The 16633-nt window shown below is 35.6% G+C and overlaps 1 protein-coding gene across 3 annotated transcripts in view; it reads right to left on the reverse strand.

The window, feature by feature from the left end:
- TBCK (TBC1 domain containing kinase) overlaps positions 1-16633 on the reverse strand; it is a 210077-nt gene that overhangs the window by 184853 nt on the left and 8591 nt on the right. For all 3 annotated transcript variants that reach the window (XM_032333075.1, XM_032333076.1, XM_032333077.1), the window contains exon 3: positions 5030-5102. In XM_032333075.1, the coding sequence (XP_032188966.1) occupies positions 5030-5102 (73 nt within the window). The remainder of the gene's footprint in view (positions 1-5029; positions 5103-16633) is intronic.

Here is a 16633-nt window from a genome sequence, read left to right on the forward strand (position 1 = left end):
TAGGCAATCTTTTAATAGGGGCAAATAAAACTTACTCATCCAAGTAAGTCAGATCATGTTTTCCATCAAGCTAGTGAACAGCTGCAGACATAGCCTGCTTCCCATCAAAGTCTCCATGTATAACCATGTATAACCTCTGCTATGCTGATGGTTCTCTGGTAAATTTTCAAAACCATAACCCTAAAAACATATGACAAACATTTTATTAAAGAAACATGCCTGCACTACTCACCCTGCCTTCACTTGCAAATTTAGGGACAATGCGGAAACTTTACTCCACGTGCCAAAACTCTGCTGAATATCTATCTATGAACTACACTTGCTGACACTGCTACAGATTAGGCAAAAGTACATGCTCTGAATAAAACTAACACAAAAGGGAAATATTTTCCAAATAGCACCTGGACTTAAAAGGCAAACCATTTTCTCATGCTTGCTTTAATAGGAGTGATGAAGGTATGTTTTAACATTCTTGGAAAATATTTCTGAAAGGAGTTGAGATTTAAATTTCCTCACTTTCAGTATCTTGAATATGGCTCTAGGGTAGCAATTAAATAGATTCACAGGCACCAAATATGAGATGACTTCAAACAAACCTTCCAAATGCTGTACTTTGTTTCTTGAAACCTACTGGTTATAGGAATTTAATTGAATTCCATGCTTCTATGTTTCCAACAAATAATTTTGATCATTAACTGAAACTGGAGAGAAATATTGGCAAGATCAAACTCTGGCACAAGTAACATATAAACGCCACTGAAGAGAGAGCAGTATTCTCCAAAAATTAATTCCTCATATTCGAGCTTGAATAAACTATAAAGAAAATGGTGAGTTTTCTCTTTCAAACCAGATCATCAAGCTATCTGTACAAATAACATTATTTTATAAGAGTCTGACCTGATAAATACCTCCAGGTCACAGCACAAAATCACTATTTTCTGTTTGGATAACATAAATTGTCAAAAAAGTTTTAGGGCCATTAATATTTAAAAAAGAAAAAAGAAGATGCTTGGTTTTTTAGTGCAATCTGAAATCTCAAGATAGTTTTAAGTTATATTTGTAATATGAATTACTACTATTACTACTATTACTATGGTTTTAGTACAATACTGCTTAGTTCAATGATATTAAATGTGTTACAAAATATGAGAGTAAACTGACACTAGACGCTTCTCTTATTTTCTAATTTTCATTTCCCTACTCCCCGTCTCACCAATTTTACAAGACTTAAATTTTTCTTCAAAATATAAATCCAGTAAGATATATGCCTTGGATGATGTTTAAATTTAGACAATGAGCTGCAAATAACTACCAGACAACTGGCAGCTTACAGTTTTACAACAGTTAGAGACAGATGGACAAGTAAAAATCATGGGGGTCTCAAATTGCAAGCCCATCTAAATAGATTTCCTGTTTACTTTGCATCAGCCTCTCTTACAGGTGCAGGGTGCTTACTTTTGGCAGTAGGGGAAATTTATATGATTTATAAGCCATAAGAACATCTTCTCACTTTCCATAAACAGGTTATAGAATTAATTAAAATTACAGCACAGCAACTCTGCACATGAAATCTGCTCTGTTACTGGAGACTAATGTAATCCAAATATGTGGAAAGTCAAATAGTTTTCAACAAAGCTAATTTAGATGGATGGATCAGATAACAACTTGGAACTGAACCTGACAGAATCAGATCTACTCAAAGGCAGTAAGTGCTGAATGTTATATTCCAAAATGAATGAAGAAAACACTGAATTTTAGTCTGTTACCAGAAGGATTAGAAAATAGTAATTTACTTACAAAAATGTTTAAATATCTTACTTGAAGAAATTACAAAGACCCATAAAACTACGTTCTATTTTATGTAAATGAAACAGACTATTAGAAAAATAAATGGCATGTGGATGGAACTAGAGGGTATTATGCTAACTGAAATAAGTCAATCAGAGAAAGACAATTATCATGTGATCTCATTGATATGAGGAATTTGAGAAACAAGACAGTGGGTCATAAGGGAAGGGGGGGTAAGATGAAACCATAAGAGACTCTTAATCTCAGGAAATAAACTGAGGGTTGCTGGAGTGGAGGGGAGTGGGAGGGATGGGGCGGCTGGGTGACGGACATTGGGGAGGCTATGTGTTATTGTGAACGCTGTGAATTGTGTAAGACTAACGAATCACATACCTGTACTCCTAAAACAAATATTACATTATATGTTAATAAAAAATAAATAAATAAATGTAAATGGAATGAAAGACTATGAAATTTGCATTTAATCCTATTCATGTTTATCTATCTACTCAAAGAGTATGCTTCCATCTGTAAGATTTTATCTTCATGAAGACATATTGAAAAAAGGTGGCTTCTTTACACCTTCATACTATTGACACTACTAGTGTTCAGTGCTATCAGATTTATATCTAAAACAAAGATAAAGCATGAGGAACATAGGAAAGTAAAACCTTCCACAAGCTAATGGTTTAATCTTACTGGCAAAGCAATATCAAATGTATCCTTATATATAGTACAATTGAAAGTTTAAAATAAAAGTAAAAGGAGAGAGTTGAAGAAAAATGATGAAAATGGAAATTTGTCTTCTGGGTCACCAGATTCTCTCTTCTGCCTCAGTTTTTTCAGTAAGCAAAGGAAGGACAAGTATGGGCAGAGGGGGAAATTTCAAGATCAGAAGGAACATTCTATCGTTACTACCACTCTGATGACCAGAGAACTACACTAGTTGTTGCTTATAGCGTCCTCCAGAATGGTGGGAGCACAAGCCCATGGGTAACATCAATTCTCAGAATGTGGACCAATTCTGATGTTAGTATAGCCATGTCCATTCCACCTCTAGTACTTTTGGATATTCTCTTAATACTCTACCTTCTCTTCATAGTGTAAACATCTTCTTTTCTTCTGTCACAAGGAGCCTAAATCAATACTGAATAATTTTAAGAACTTTAGTTATTTTTCAATTAGTATTAATGTCAGTTAGTATTTCACTCCTGTTTTGTTTTGTTTTTTTAAGTACTTGTATGATCTCTAAGACTTCTGTGATAGCCAGCCTCTAAGGTGATCCTCAATGACCCTTGACTTCTGAGATTCACATTCTTAGGTAGTCCCCTCCACAATAAATAGAATTAATGGTTGACTTCTGTATCCAGCAGACAACTGCAGAAATTGATGGGTGTATGGTTCCTGAGGGTAGGACATAAAAGGCATAGAAGCTTCCACCTTGCTTTTTTTTCTCTCTTAGATTGCTCATTCTGAGAGAAGCCAATCCCATGTTGTGAGGATAGAAGAGACCAGTGTTGAAAAGCCTTCAAGATGGGAAAGAATTAAAGCTTACAGTCAACAACTGGCACCAAATAAGTGAGCTATCTTATTAGACCATCTAGCCTGTCAAGCTTTCAGATGATTACAGCCCCACTTGACTGCAACCTCATGAGATCCTGAGTAAAACCATCCCGCTGATTCATTCCTGAATTCTTGACCTGTAGAAATTATATGAAATGATAAATGTTTATTGTTTTTAAACCACTAAGTGGTGAGGTATTGGCTAAGCAGCACAACAAATTCATACTATTTCTTCTTAAAGAAAGAAATACAAATAGGTATGCCATTGGATCAACTACCTTCATTAACAACATAATACTGCTGCTATATGAGCGACTTAGAACTCAAGCTAAGTAAATAATGGATCAGGTTTTTGTTTTATTTTAATTGAGGCATAATTTACATAGGTGAAATACACAAATCTGAAGTGTATAATTTCAGTGAATTTTGACAAATTTTGCAAGAACATGCACCACATAAGTAATAACCATGATCAAGAGATGTAAAAAATTTCCATTACTCTGGATAGTTTTCTCAAGGCTATTTTGAGTCAGTTCTTACATTACTCCTTCCCCCAACCAGAGTTGAGTACAGTTTTTATATATCTATCACCATAAGTTTTGATCATTCTAGAACTAAATAGCAAACAGACTATGTTCTTAAAATAATAAAATTTTTACATGTAAAAATTATAAAAACATATTTACTAAAATAAGGTTAAGGTATTTCTAAATATATAGAGAAGTCACTTTTATTATGGATGGTCAGGTCAGACTCTTCCAAAGAAGCAAGTAAATGGGTATGCCTCGTATCTGCATCTTTCATTCTAGAGATCACTTAAGACCAAATCATTTAGAGTATCAAGGAGCATATTTTTATACAGTTAATTTGTTTTGCTTTTATTAAATAACTACCATTTAACAATATATGTATTTTTTCCTCCCTCAAAAAAAAATTTGTTTTTATCTAGGATATAGCAGTGATTAAAAAGCAATGACCAAGAATGAGAATATTTCCTTAAAAGAGGATGGATAATTATAATCCTATAAAGACTTATGGCAAGTATTTTTCATTGGCTTAGTACAACTTTCTTTATTCATTAAAAGGATATTTTTTATAATTTTAAGATAATTTCAGAAACTTTATAAAAATTCATTTAGTAGTATATTTGTAATAACATATATACCACATACTCTTCTTGCCAAGAATGCCTGAGACAGAAAGTCAAGTTACTGAGTCATTGAAATAATTGAATGTAAACTATATCAGTAAATTCTATCTAAGCCATGGTTATTATTTCTCTCTACCCTTCAATATGGCCTTTCCTTAACACAGTTCACTATGTCCCTAGGAATACCAGGAACCTATTAGTAGTTACTATGTACTACTTACAGGAAAATACTCTTAATCTCAGCTAGAGTAATGCTTAGTAATGCTTAATTTTCATATATATCCTCTTTAGGAATTTTTTTGGTCAAGTACTTTGTAGAATGCCTACTTCATAAAAACTGAACACTGGACAATGTCAATTTTGAATTTCTGTGGGGCCTGTGAATTAAATTTCCTAAAATAAAAATTTGCACCTGGATTTTATCATTAAACAAGTAACAGAAGAAACGAAAACTCTGCAATTTCTTGTTATGCCTTTTTGTTTGCCAATTTCTGCTTTTCATTTAATTGCCCTGATATTACACAGTACCTCACAGGTTTCCTCTCTCGAAGCAAGTCTTCTAGACTCCGTTCACAGTGTTCAGCTACCACCACCAGTCTTTCTGAGTAAAACAAAGCAAATCTACTTTACATTTGATTAACAAAATGTTTAATAATAAAATAATATAGTCCATTAAAGATATTATAGTACTAATAGCACTGTAAGAGTTTTTTAGACTCTACATTAACTACATAATTACCACATCTATACAACAGAATAAATGTATAATAAAAGAGCACATTAAATAACAATTTCACGTCATCTTGTGTTTTTGTCTAGAGTTTCTCCCATGTGCACCAGGAAAAACAGATGGAAAGTTTTACCTTTGGAAGAAAGAAATGACCCTTCTTCTGACACAGATTAGGGAAAGGACAAACTTGGATGAAGATACAAAGAAATTTTGATGTGAAGGGGAAATTGGGAGCTGGGGACAAATTGTCTTGGCAGTCTGGTTCAAACACAAGGTTTTGCAACTGAGTTCAGAAATTTGAGAAAAGTAGAAATGTTCTGAATCATGACTATGAAGAAAGAACAGAAAATTGGTTTGGGATTATTTGTAACATCATGGGACCTGCTGAGATTAAGTAATAATATAAAATTTTGGTGGGCACCATCAATATTATGATGTAATTTTTATTTTTCAACAGATAAAGAATTAGCATAGTTCTGAGAGTCAGACCATACATTTTTTTCTCATCATTTATCCCTAGTGACTAACACATTGTTTGAAACATTTAAAAAAAAGATTTTATGTATTTATTTGAGAGAGAGAGTGAGAGCTCTCCCCATTGGGCAGAGAGCCTAATGTGGTGTTCAATCCCAGGACCCTGAAATCACAGATGGGGCTGAATGCAGACACTTAACCAACTGGGCCACCCAGGCACACCCCTCATTTTTTTAAATCTTTTTTTTAAAGTTTTTATTTATTTATTTGACAGAATGAGATACAGTGAGAATGGGAACATAAGCTGGAGGAGTGGGAAAGGGAGAAGCAGGCCTTCTGCAGAGCTGGGAGCCCGATGTGGGGCCCAATCCCAGGACCCCAGGACCATGACCTGAGCCACAGGTAGATGCCCAACAACTGAGCTACCCAGGCGCGCCTCCCCCCCCATTTTTTTTTTTTTTTTAAATGAATGCATGTAAGAGGAGTGAGAGAATATAAAGGAGCTTACAAGTGTTTGGGAATTTGATAAGGTCATTTCAGGAGAGATCACAAGTTTAAAAGAAATTGTGGAGTTTTGTGAATATCTATGCAAATAAGATGAGGAATAAGATTAACACAAAATATGGGAGGCAGACTAGGATGAAACAAAGGAGAGTGCAAAGAGATTGGGAATACTGATCACTGCAAAGAGTTTTGATGAAAATGAAAAGTAGGAAAGGTAGAAAAAACGAGAGAACAGACTATGGGAAAGGAGAATTCCATAGTAGGAGATCCAGCAAAAGGAACAACTCTCAGTAATAACTGGCTCAAGGTAAGGTCTTGCATGTGGGAGTAGAGATGAAGGACAGTGGTACACAGGCCATCCTGTAAGGTATGAGGGCAGTATATTACATGGGTCAAATCTTGGAAGCTGAAGCTCTCTGAGGGGGTAGCATTATACAGAATGATATGAAACAGAAAACAAAAAAGCTCTAAATTAAAGTGATCACTTTCAGATGAAAGACTGCAAGTGATCTAAATAAGAACTTAAAGAAAACTAAATTTGAAAGACTATTTAACACGGGGGGAAAAGGAAAAAAAGAGTAAGAAAGAGAATCAGTTCTTCAATAAAGAAAAAAACACAAAGTTGACCTTGAAGCAATTGTGTAGTTATTGTGTAGCTACATTCCTTTGCTTTCATCTTACAACATTATGCCAGTTTTCCTAATACCTATTTGGCTGCCTCTCCTAGTCTCCTCTGTACAATGGCACTCCTAACTGAAATGCTTCTAGTTCCTCTACTTTTGATTCGGGGTCTTCATACTGTGTTTTCTCTTCATTTACTCCCATGGCTGAAAATCTGCAAATTTTATTTCAAGCCCTGAACTCCCTTCTGCACTCCAGGCTTTTATAGAAAATTTCTCACTTTAATATAAAAGTCACCTCTGAACTTATACTTTGCTCCTGAAACCTGTTCTTGAGTCTTCAGTAAATGGTACCACCATCCTGCCAGCTCCATCAGCTAGAAATTTAGGAATAATCCCCCTTTCTCAAATCCAAACAAAAGTCCTGCTATTTCTGTCTCCCAAATGTTTCCAAAATCTGTAGTTTGCTCCACACACCTCAAATTGAGTCCAAGTTAGGATCCTCTTAATATGAGAGGAGAGTACAATGTGCCTTAACTTATCTCACATTAATTCTTATTACCATCCATCATATTTTCATACTAAAGTCTCAGTGATAAAATAATAATAAATCCAAATGTCCTCTTTAGTTTCATCTTTTGTTACTTTGGCTTACCAACTTCCAGTCATGCTAGCCTTCTCTTCCCCATCTTGCTTAAGGTATTAGCACATTGGTTCTCATAGCACATTGGTCTGAAATGATCTTCCTCATTCTCATCTCCCAGCTAACTCCTATCATAAAACACAAAGGTTAAAAGCACAGACGCTTCCATCTAAGCTCAAATTCCAGGTTTACTACTCATTAGCTAGGTGACCTTGGAGAAGTTTGCTTCTTTTTCTATGCCATAGTTTCCTCTTCTGTAAAATGAGGGAAAAAATAGCACCTACCTCATAGAGTTACTGTTAGGTTGAAATAAGTTAACATGTAATAGGGATCAAGAATAGTGCCTGGCACATAAGTATTTGCTATTATTATTATTCATTCCTTGGTTAAATATGACTTCCATACGGAACACTTTACTGGTGCCCCCAAATCAATTTGCTCCTCCTATAATATAATCTATTCTGCACTGTACTTTTCTTCAGTAGCACTTACTTCAACTCTAAGGATTTTTATACATTTCTATTTAATGTCTTTTTAAAAAAACATTTTATTTATTTATTTGACAGATCACAAGTAGGCAGAGGCAGGCAGAGAGAGGGGGGAAGCAGGCTCCCCGCTCAGCAGAGAGCCCAATAGGGGGCTTGATCCCAGGACCCTGATATTATGACCTGAGCCAAAGGCAGAGGCTTAACCGACTGAGCCATCCACCCAGGTGCCCCTCTATTTAATGTCTTTTTTCCTCCACTACATAATACGTTTCATGATGGCAGGAACATGTTGATCTTGTTCTAAATGTATCATCAGTGTCTAGAACTGGCACCTCAAACATATTAGTATCTAACATAAAAATACTTGTTGACTACATGAGCTTGAGCAAAGGTATGATGTAACCATTATAAATGAGTAAGAGTCTTATGTGAAGATAGTCATTATCTAAACAGAGATCTGTCCTATGTTCAAAATTATATGCCTACATTATAAACTAGGCATAATAAGTCCTCAATAGTGCTGATTTTAATATAAAACAAAAACACCTGAGTTCATTAATATGTGTATTTTCCATTAATTTATAATTTTAAGTAGGATATTAATAAATGTCCATATCCATGAGAGAGTTTCGAAGTGTTTGGCACTAGCCTAATTGGTCAGGCTTAAAATAATTTAGAAAAAAAAAACCTGTCAGGCTTCTTCTAGAAACTCCTTCAAAATATCATAAAGCAGAGTTTGCCAAAGTTTTAGGATTCTATGGAACTCTGAACCATTATTTTAATACAGTGGAGACATAATCCTTGGCAAAATATCAAAGTTTCTCCCAGAGGTAATGGAATGTACACCAAAACAATGTTTCCAATATGAACCATTTTTTCAAGAAATCATTAGAGAGTCTTCATCGTGAAACTCTGGACCACTGTTTGAAAATAACTTCTGTTTGTTATAAAAACAATATAGTTTCACAGAATAAAATATGACAAAAATATCTGGGAATCACAATGTGCCAAACAAAAGTCAGCAATGTAGTGGCATTATTTATAAAAAACAAATGTGACACGAAGATGAACTTTAAAGAGTGGAACAAACAAGAACTGTGAAATAATCTCTCTTCTAACAAATATTTGATGAATGCCAAGTATCACTGTAGTGTAAATACAGCCTGAACTGTATGTTTTAGGTCAATGCTAAAAAACTGAAGAGAGTACAATATTAAGCAAGAAAGATTTAATGAAGGAGTTAATGAGGAGAAGAACTAGAAAAAAGATTTAAATAAAATTTTTTTAACTTAAAGAAAGGTAAATTGTGAGTGTGTTAGGTTATTAGATAACAGTAACTGTATCATTCTTTTGTTACAATAAAAATTGAGGCTAGCTCATCACTTTTTAAATACAGTATCTAAATAAATGTTTAGATAGTAAAACCGACAAATACAAATTCTGTTCTTAAAAACCAGTATTGTGGGGCACCTGGATGGCTCAGTGGGTTAAACCTCTGCCTTCGGCTCAGGTCATGGTCTCAGGGTCCTAGGATCAAGCCCTGGATTGGGCTCTCCGCTCAGCAGAGAGCCTGCTTCCCCCTCTCTTTGCCTCTCTACCTGCCTCTCTGCCTACTTGTGATCTCTCTCTGTCAAACAAATGAATAAAATCTTTAAAAACAAAACAAACAAAACAAAACAAAACAAAACAAAACAGTATTGTTACTAGGTTACCGGATGGTTAGTTTTATAAGTCAACAGAACTATGCTATAGTTTTCAGTTACTCAAATGCTAATCTAGGTGTTACTATAAAAGTATATTGCTATGGAGGCACCTGGGTGGCTCAGTGGGTTAAAGCCTCTGCCTTTGGCTCGGGTCATGATCCCAGGGTCCTGGGATCAAGCCCCACATTGGGCCCTCTGCTGAGCGGAGAGCCTGCTTCCCTTTCTCTTTCTCTTCCTGCCTCTCTGCCCAATTGTGATCTCTGTCTGTCAAATAATAAAATAAATAAAATTTTTAAAAAAGTATATTGCTATAAATGATCAAGATCTATAATCACTTCAAGTAAGGAAGATTATCTTAGATAATGTGGGTGATTCTGATTTGATCATTTACAATGATTAAATAGCAGAATTGAGACTTTTCTGAAGAAGAAATTCTGCTCATGGACTGCAGCTTCAGCTTTTGTCCAAGTGTACAGCTTATCCTTGATAGCCTGCCCAACCCCACGGTCCTGAATATCCTACTGGTTCTATTTCTCTCATGAAACTCTGAACCAATAGACACACTAAAGTTGAAAGGTATATGCAGCTAGAGATATAGAATAAATTATAGGTCCTTAACAATGCTATTATTCTTTACCTGAATTTTCACATCTATTAATTAAAATAATTTTGTTTTTTATTTTGCTAGCAGCCACTGAAAGATTTCTGGGTAAATAATGCCAAATAAGGGACGTCTGGGTGGCTCAGTCAGTTAAGCCACTGCCTTCAGATCAGGTCATGAGCCCAGGGTACTGGGATCGAGTCCCACACTGGGCTCCTTGTTCAGCGGGGAGCCTGCTTCTCTCTCTGCCTCTGCCTACAGCTCCTCTTGCTTGTGCACTTGCACACACTCTCTCTCTCTCTCTCTTTGACAAATAAATAAATAAATAAATAAATAAAATCTTTAAAAAAAATGCCAAATAAGATGGGAAGAGGGGTGTCTGGGTGGCTCAGTTGGCTAAATGTCTGCCTTTAGCTCAGGTCATGATCCTGGGGTCCTGGGATGGAGCTCCTTGTTGGGTTCCCTGTTCAGCAGGAAGCCTGCTCTCCCATTCTCCCTGCAGCTCCCCCTTCTTGTTCTCTCTCTAAATGGATAAATAAAATCTTTTAAAAAATAAACAAACAAACAAAAAAACCAAAGTGGGATGCATTATCATTTATAATTGTCATTCTGCTTCTAAACACTGCTGAGATATCAAGCTCAAAAGAAAAAAGAGAAAATGTATTAACTTAAGTATTTTCACGCTTCATTTTTTTAAGATATTTTGATCAACTTTTCTTTTAATAAATCAAGTTCCTAAATTTTAATAAAATGGCCACTATTCTTGAGATTCAATACTTCATCCTGAGTTAGGGATAACTGACATCACCTTGAATCAGTTTTGAATAATCTACAGAAAACAGTGAAAGCCTGACTTCTGAGCTAACCTAACATGTGAAAACATGTTACTAAAATAGACCACATGTCACACATAACAGCAAGTGAGAATGGGAAGGTAGGGGAATTGACAATGACAAGATATGAGATAGCTGCATAGTAAGAACCAAATAAAAGGGGAAAAGAGAAACAAAATCAAAATTCTTTGAGGAGACAATGGAGTCCAAACCAAAATTATGTGGTGTTACATCATTAAGAAATACATGTTGTTCAAAGAGACTTTAGAAGGGAAATTTCTTCTATTTTTTCAACTTAATGTAACTGAAATCACAGGAACGCTTTGGAACAAACAGAGCTTTATATAAACATACTTTAATTCAGCAATTTATTCCTTATGCATACAATTTTTCAGGACAATGAACACTGCCAATATAAACAAGACAATCAAATTCCCTAACCTTTTGACAATCACTAATATCTTCATTCTAGGCAGCCAAACATAAAATATATGACTACTATACATATCTATGACCCATGTTACCCTAGAAAAGAGGACTACTGAGATGTAGGAGCAGGGGAAGCAGAGTAACCAGCAATATGGGACTACCCAGATTATTGAGCAAGCTTCAACACTAACAGAGTCTAATAGTGTCTAAGGAGATCATTTTCTACCTGACACTGATAACTAAAAAGAAAGAGGGATTACGTCATAAGGTTCTCCCAAGTTCAGTGTTTACAGAGGCTCAATTAGGTAGAGGGAGGAAAACAAGGAGCTCAAGAAACATCTAGGACAATTAAATGAATTATTCCAAGAAAACAAAATCTAGGGAGAACTGGATAGAAGCTAAGAGTCCAGTCAGATGATGTGAAGATCTGCATAGGCTTCCAGACACAGTGGAAAAAAATAAAAAAGTCACTTTAGGATACAAGAATGAAGAAATCCTAAGAACTAAGTGGCAAGAGTTTGGGAAGACAGGCTACTTCAAAACTGCAGATGGAAAACAGCAACACTAATTATGGTTACCAACTACAAATGATAATGAGGATCGAATAGTATTTCCAAGCTTTGCTTGGAGTGGTTTTGACACTGGGCAGATGTAACAACTGTAAATTCTTCAGAATTTGTAATTAGATTGGTAGTCGTGGAAAAGGTGATTGAGGCATTCAGGTATTGACAATATATATCAATTGTTCAGTGATATAAAATACTCCAAATGATTTCTATAATTTCAAAATATTTAATTAATGTCATTGAAGCCATTCATCAAATAAAAACTTCAGCAAAGAAAAAAAAGTTTTAAAAAAACAACAACAAACTTGCCGAAAGTTCCTTTCTAAACGTTTGGCAAATGGCTAGAGCTGTCTATAAGGTCTCCTGTGGGTACAGCTACCATTTGTCTTCATGGCTATATATAGGCAAATCAGAAAAAGCACCTCTTCTCTCAGAATGAAATAGAGAAAAAGACTTCAGCTCTTCCTTATTGCATTAGCCAGAAGGTTTTGTGCAAAACTCTACAGTTCAGTGGCTCTGAATGTGGGTCTCTGGATTGGTAAATACATGATATGGCATACCTGTAGATACTGGTCAAATCAACTTTGGAGGGCTTACTGCCTACATTAGAATTTCTCCAGATCGTCTTTAAATAAAGAAGAAAAATTCTCTCCATGTAGTTGATACTCTGCATAAGTGCTTTTAAACCATTTCTTTACATTATGAATCCTTTTAGAGAATCTGATTAAAACTTGGACTCATTATCCAAAAAATGGTTGTGTATACATGTACACACACACACAATTGTCTATATAATTTCAAGATCCATAGATTTCCTTATGCCCATTCATAGGCCCCTGTGGCCTTCAAGTGCTATTTCAAATGGCCAAATTTATTTTACCTAATGCTCACCACAGAAAAATTGGGACAAGAGGCTACAGAGGTTTCCACTCAGAGATCAACACAAGAAAGAAAAATAAAGCAAATTTAGCCAGATGTGTTGAGAACACTGCCCATAATAACAAATATCTCAGATCCCCATAACAAAGAAGTTTCTATATAAGATCTCTATATATCACCTGAACATACAATATATTATATGAACATTATGAACCTTGCAACTGATCATTTTTCCAGATCTAAGTAAAAATTTAGAAATTAATTTCTTAGTATGTTGCTTCATTATGAATGTAATTTGAAGCAGATCAATTTCCTTCTTTGCCTTGACCTATAAGAAGTCAACAAAAAAAATTTATAGTCCATGTGAAGAAACTAAGAATTAATATTATCACTTATTATCTTACACTGTTTCCTTTCTCCCCATCCTGATTATATTTATTTTTTCATGTATATACTGTATACACAAAATATTATGTATATGTACATATGTCAATTTTTAAAGAAAAATTATAATATGAAATGTAAATTACTTTAAAAAGAATAAAAATGGGGGTGCCTGGGTGGCTCAGTGGGTTAAGCCTCTGCCTTCGGCTCAGGTCATGATCTCAGGGTTCTGGGATCGAGCCCCACATTGGGTTCTCTGCTCAGCAGGGAGCCTGCTCCGCCCCCCCTGCCTCCCTCCCTGTTTGTGATCTCTGTCTGTCAAATAAATAAATAAAAATCTTTAAAAAAAGAATAAAAATGATTATGAATAATATTAAGATTTGCTTTCTTAGGAATATGTCAACAGTAAAAGGCCAGCACATCTCTTGAAAATCTGCTATTCCTTTAGGCCACTGGTACCATTAAAATAAATGAAAGTAAATAAAACTTCACAGAGAGAAAAGCTACCCCTCTGTGTTCTGGTCTCCTATCCCACTAAAACTCTCTATATGGGGGTGCCTGGGTGGCTCAATTGTTAGGCGTCTGCCTTGGGCTCAGGTCATGATCCCCGGATCCTGGGGAATGAGCTTACATTGGGCTCCTTGCTTGGTAGGAGGCCTGCTTCTCCCTCTCCCACTCCCCCTGCTTGTGTTCCCTCTCTCACTGTATCTCTCTATGTCAAATAAAATCTTAAAAAAAATTTAAAATAAATTAAAATAATAAAACTATATGAGTCTGATGAATATCTCCATTCTTCAATGTAGAACTCAACATTGTTTCATTTGTACTCCCATGACTTAGCCTAGCACATTGTACGTCATCTGCTGTAACAACTACTACTATATTAAGATCATGTTTATATTTTTTTCCTCTACTATTTCTAGAGGGATCTTATCTTATTCATCATATATCTGGCATCTAGCACAAGGAGGGCCATAATATTAGGCATAAGACTGTTAAAGTATTTTAACAACAGTGGACTGGCATTTTGTATGCCAAAGCACAGGTAAAAAATGCCAGAGTAGACAAGAAAGACTGGTTCCTAAACAAATCTTCAACTCATCAACATCTTTAAATTAAAACTACATTGAGATATCACCTTACACCAGTTAGAATGGCCAAAATTAGCAAGACAGGAAACAACATGTGTTGGAGAGGATGTGGAAAAAGGGGAACCCTCTTATACTGTTGGTGGGAATGCAAGTTGGTGCAGCCTCTTTGGAGAACAGTGTGGAGATTCCTCAAGAAATTAAAAATAGAACTTCCCTATGACCCTGCCATTGCACTCCTGGGTATTTACCCCGAAGATACAGATGTAGTGAAAAGAAGGGCCATCTGTACCCCAATGTTCATAGCAGCAATGGCCACAGTCGCCAAACTGGAAAGAACCAAGACGCCCTTCAACAGACCAATGGATAAGGAAGATGTGGTCCATATACACTATGGATATTATGCCTCCATCAGAAAGGACGAATACCCAACTTTTGTAGCAACATGGATGGGACTGGAAGAGATTATGCTGAGTGAAATAAGTCAAGCAGAGAGAGTCAATTATCATATGGTTTCACTTATTTGTGGAGCATAACAAAAAGCATGGAGGACATGGGGAGTTAGAGAGAAGGGGGTTGGGTAAATTGGAAGGGGAGGTGAATCATGAGACACTATGGACTCTGAAAAACAATCTGAGGGGTTTGAAGTGGCGGGGCAGTGGGAGGTCGGGGTACCAGGTGGTGGGTATTATAGAGGGCATGGATTGCGTGGAGCACTGGGTGTGGTGAAAAAATAATGATACTGTTATGCTGAAAATAAATAAATAGAAAAAAAAAACAACTTTATTTCCATCCTGGTTTTCTGTCAGCTCTGCCCTCCAAGTTTATTCTTTGTGGAGAGAGACCCTTATGGCCTTAATAGGACCCCACCTACATTCCCTCTTGAAAGGTTAGGCCAAGGCTGGTCAAGGTTTGCTGATGTTTGTAAATAAATCAATCAAAGGCAATCTTGCATAGTAAAGAAGGTCCTAACAGAATAATGTATACTTTAACTTGTCTGTGTGTGTGAATGTGTATGTGTACATACATATGAATATGAAAAATCAGAGTTTTTTATCATCTACAAGACAAATCTTTTTACCACCTTCTTTCTGAGACCTCCTGACATACCTAAATATTCAAGACACTAGATATATGGTACAGCTCCCAAGTGTTTAAGGCATTAAATAGCTCTGATTGGTAGAGGTATCAATATTTGCATTACAATGTACACTTATTTCAGCTTCAAAAATCTTTTGAAATATGATAAAAATGTTTAGTATTCTAACTCTTCACTGGTTGTATGACCTTAGATAAGTTACTTAATTGCTCTGTATCTCAATTTATCTGTAAAATCTGAATAATAATAGTCCCTATCTCACAATAATGTTATGAGGATTAAGTTCATTAAAATATGTAAAGCACTTAGAAAACTGCCTCAATAACAAAATGCTCCATAAATATTAACTTAATAGTATTTATTACAAAACATTTTTTACTCCAAGTCTATAAAATGTAAATGTTTTCAGAGCAAATTTTTGTTTTGTTGTTAAAGACTGTTTATTTATTTGAAAGAGAGGGAGAGAGAGAGAAAGAGAGAGCACATGTGTAAAGGAGCAGACAAGCAGGGGGAGCAGCAGAGGGAGAGAATGGAGCAGGCTCTCAGCTGAGCAGGAAGCCCTTCCGGGGTTCGATCCCAGGACCCCAGGATCATGACCTGAGCCCAAGGCAGATGCTTAACTGACTGAGCCACCGAGGGCAAATATATTTTGAAGGCCATTAACCCAGACTAATTGAAAGTATCATTTAGCCTATCTTTCAGCAAAACAAAGAAAACATTATTTGTGGGTTTTTTTTTTTTTGTAATATTAGGTTCAAACACACGAAATTGCCGTTTTTATAGGCAATATCAGCAACTATATATATATATATAGGGTTAATTTTTACAAAGTATTTTGTTAGAAAAATTAAATATATTTCATTGAAATGCATTTAAAATAATTTTAAGCAATGGAACCTCAGCATGCAATTAAGTTTCCAAAAATAATTTTAAAATAGTTAAAATACTGCCATCATAAACATGTTTAGGTGTGGATAATTGTGTCTCTCCCCTCCACACCATTAATATGTTAAGACCTAATCCCCAGTGCAGTGGTGATTAGGGACCTTTGGGGTGGGACCTTTGGGAGATAATCAGGTCCTGGGTGCTCT

This window comes from Mustela erminea, chromosome 2 (genome assembly GCF_009829155.1).
Source record: "Mustela erminea isolate mMusErm1 chromosome 2, mMusErm1.Pri, whole genome shotgun sequence".
NCBI lineage: Eukaryota > Metazoa > Chordata > Mammalia > Carnivora > Mustelidae > Mustela > Mustela erminea.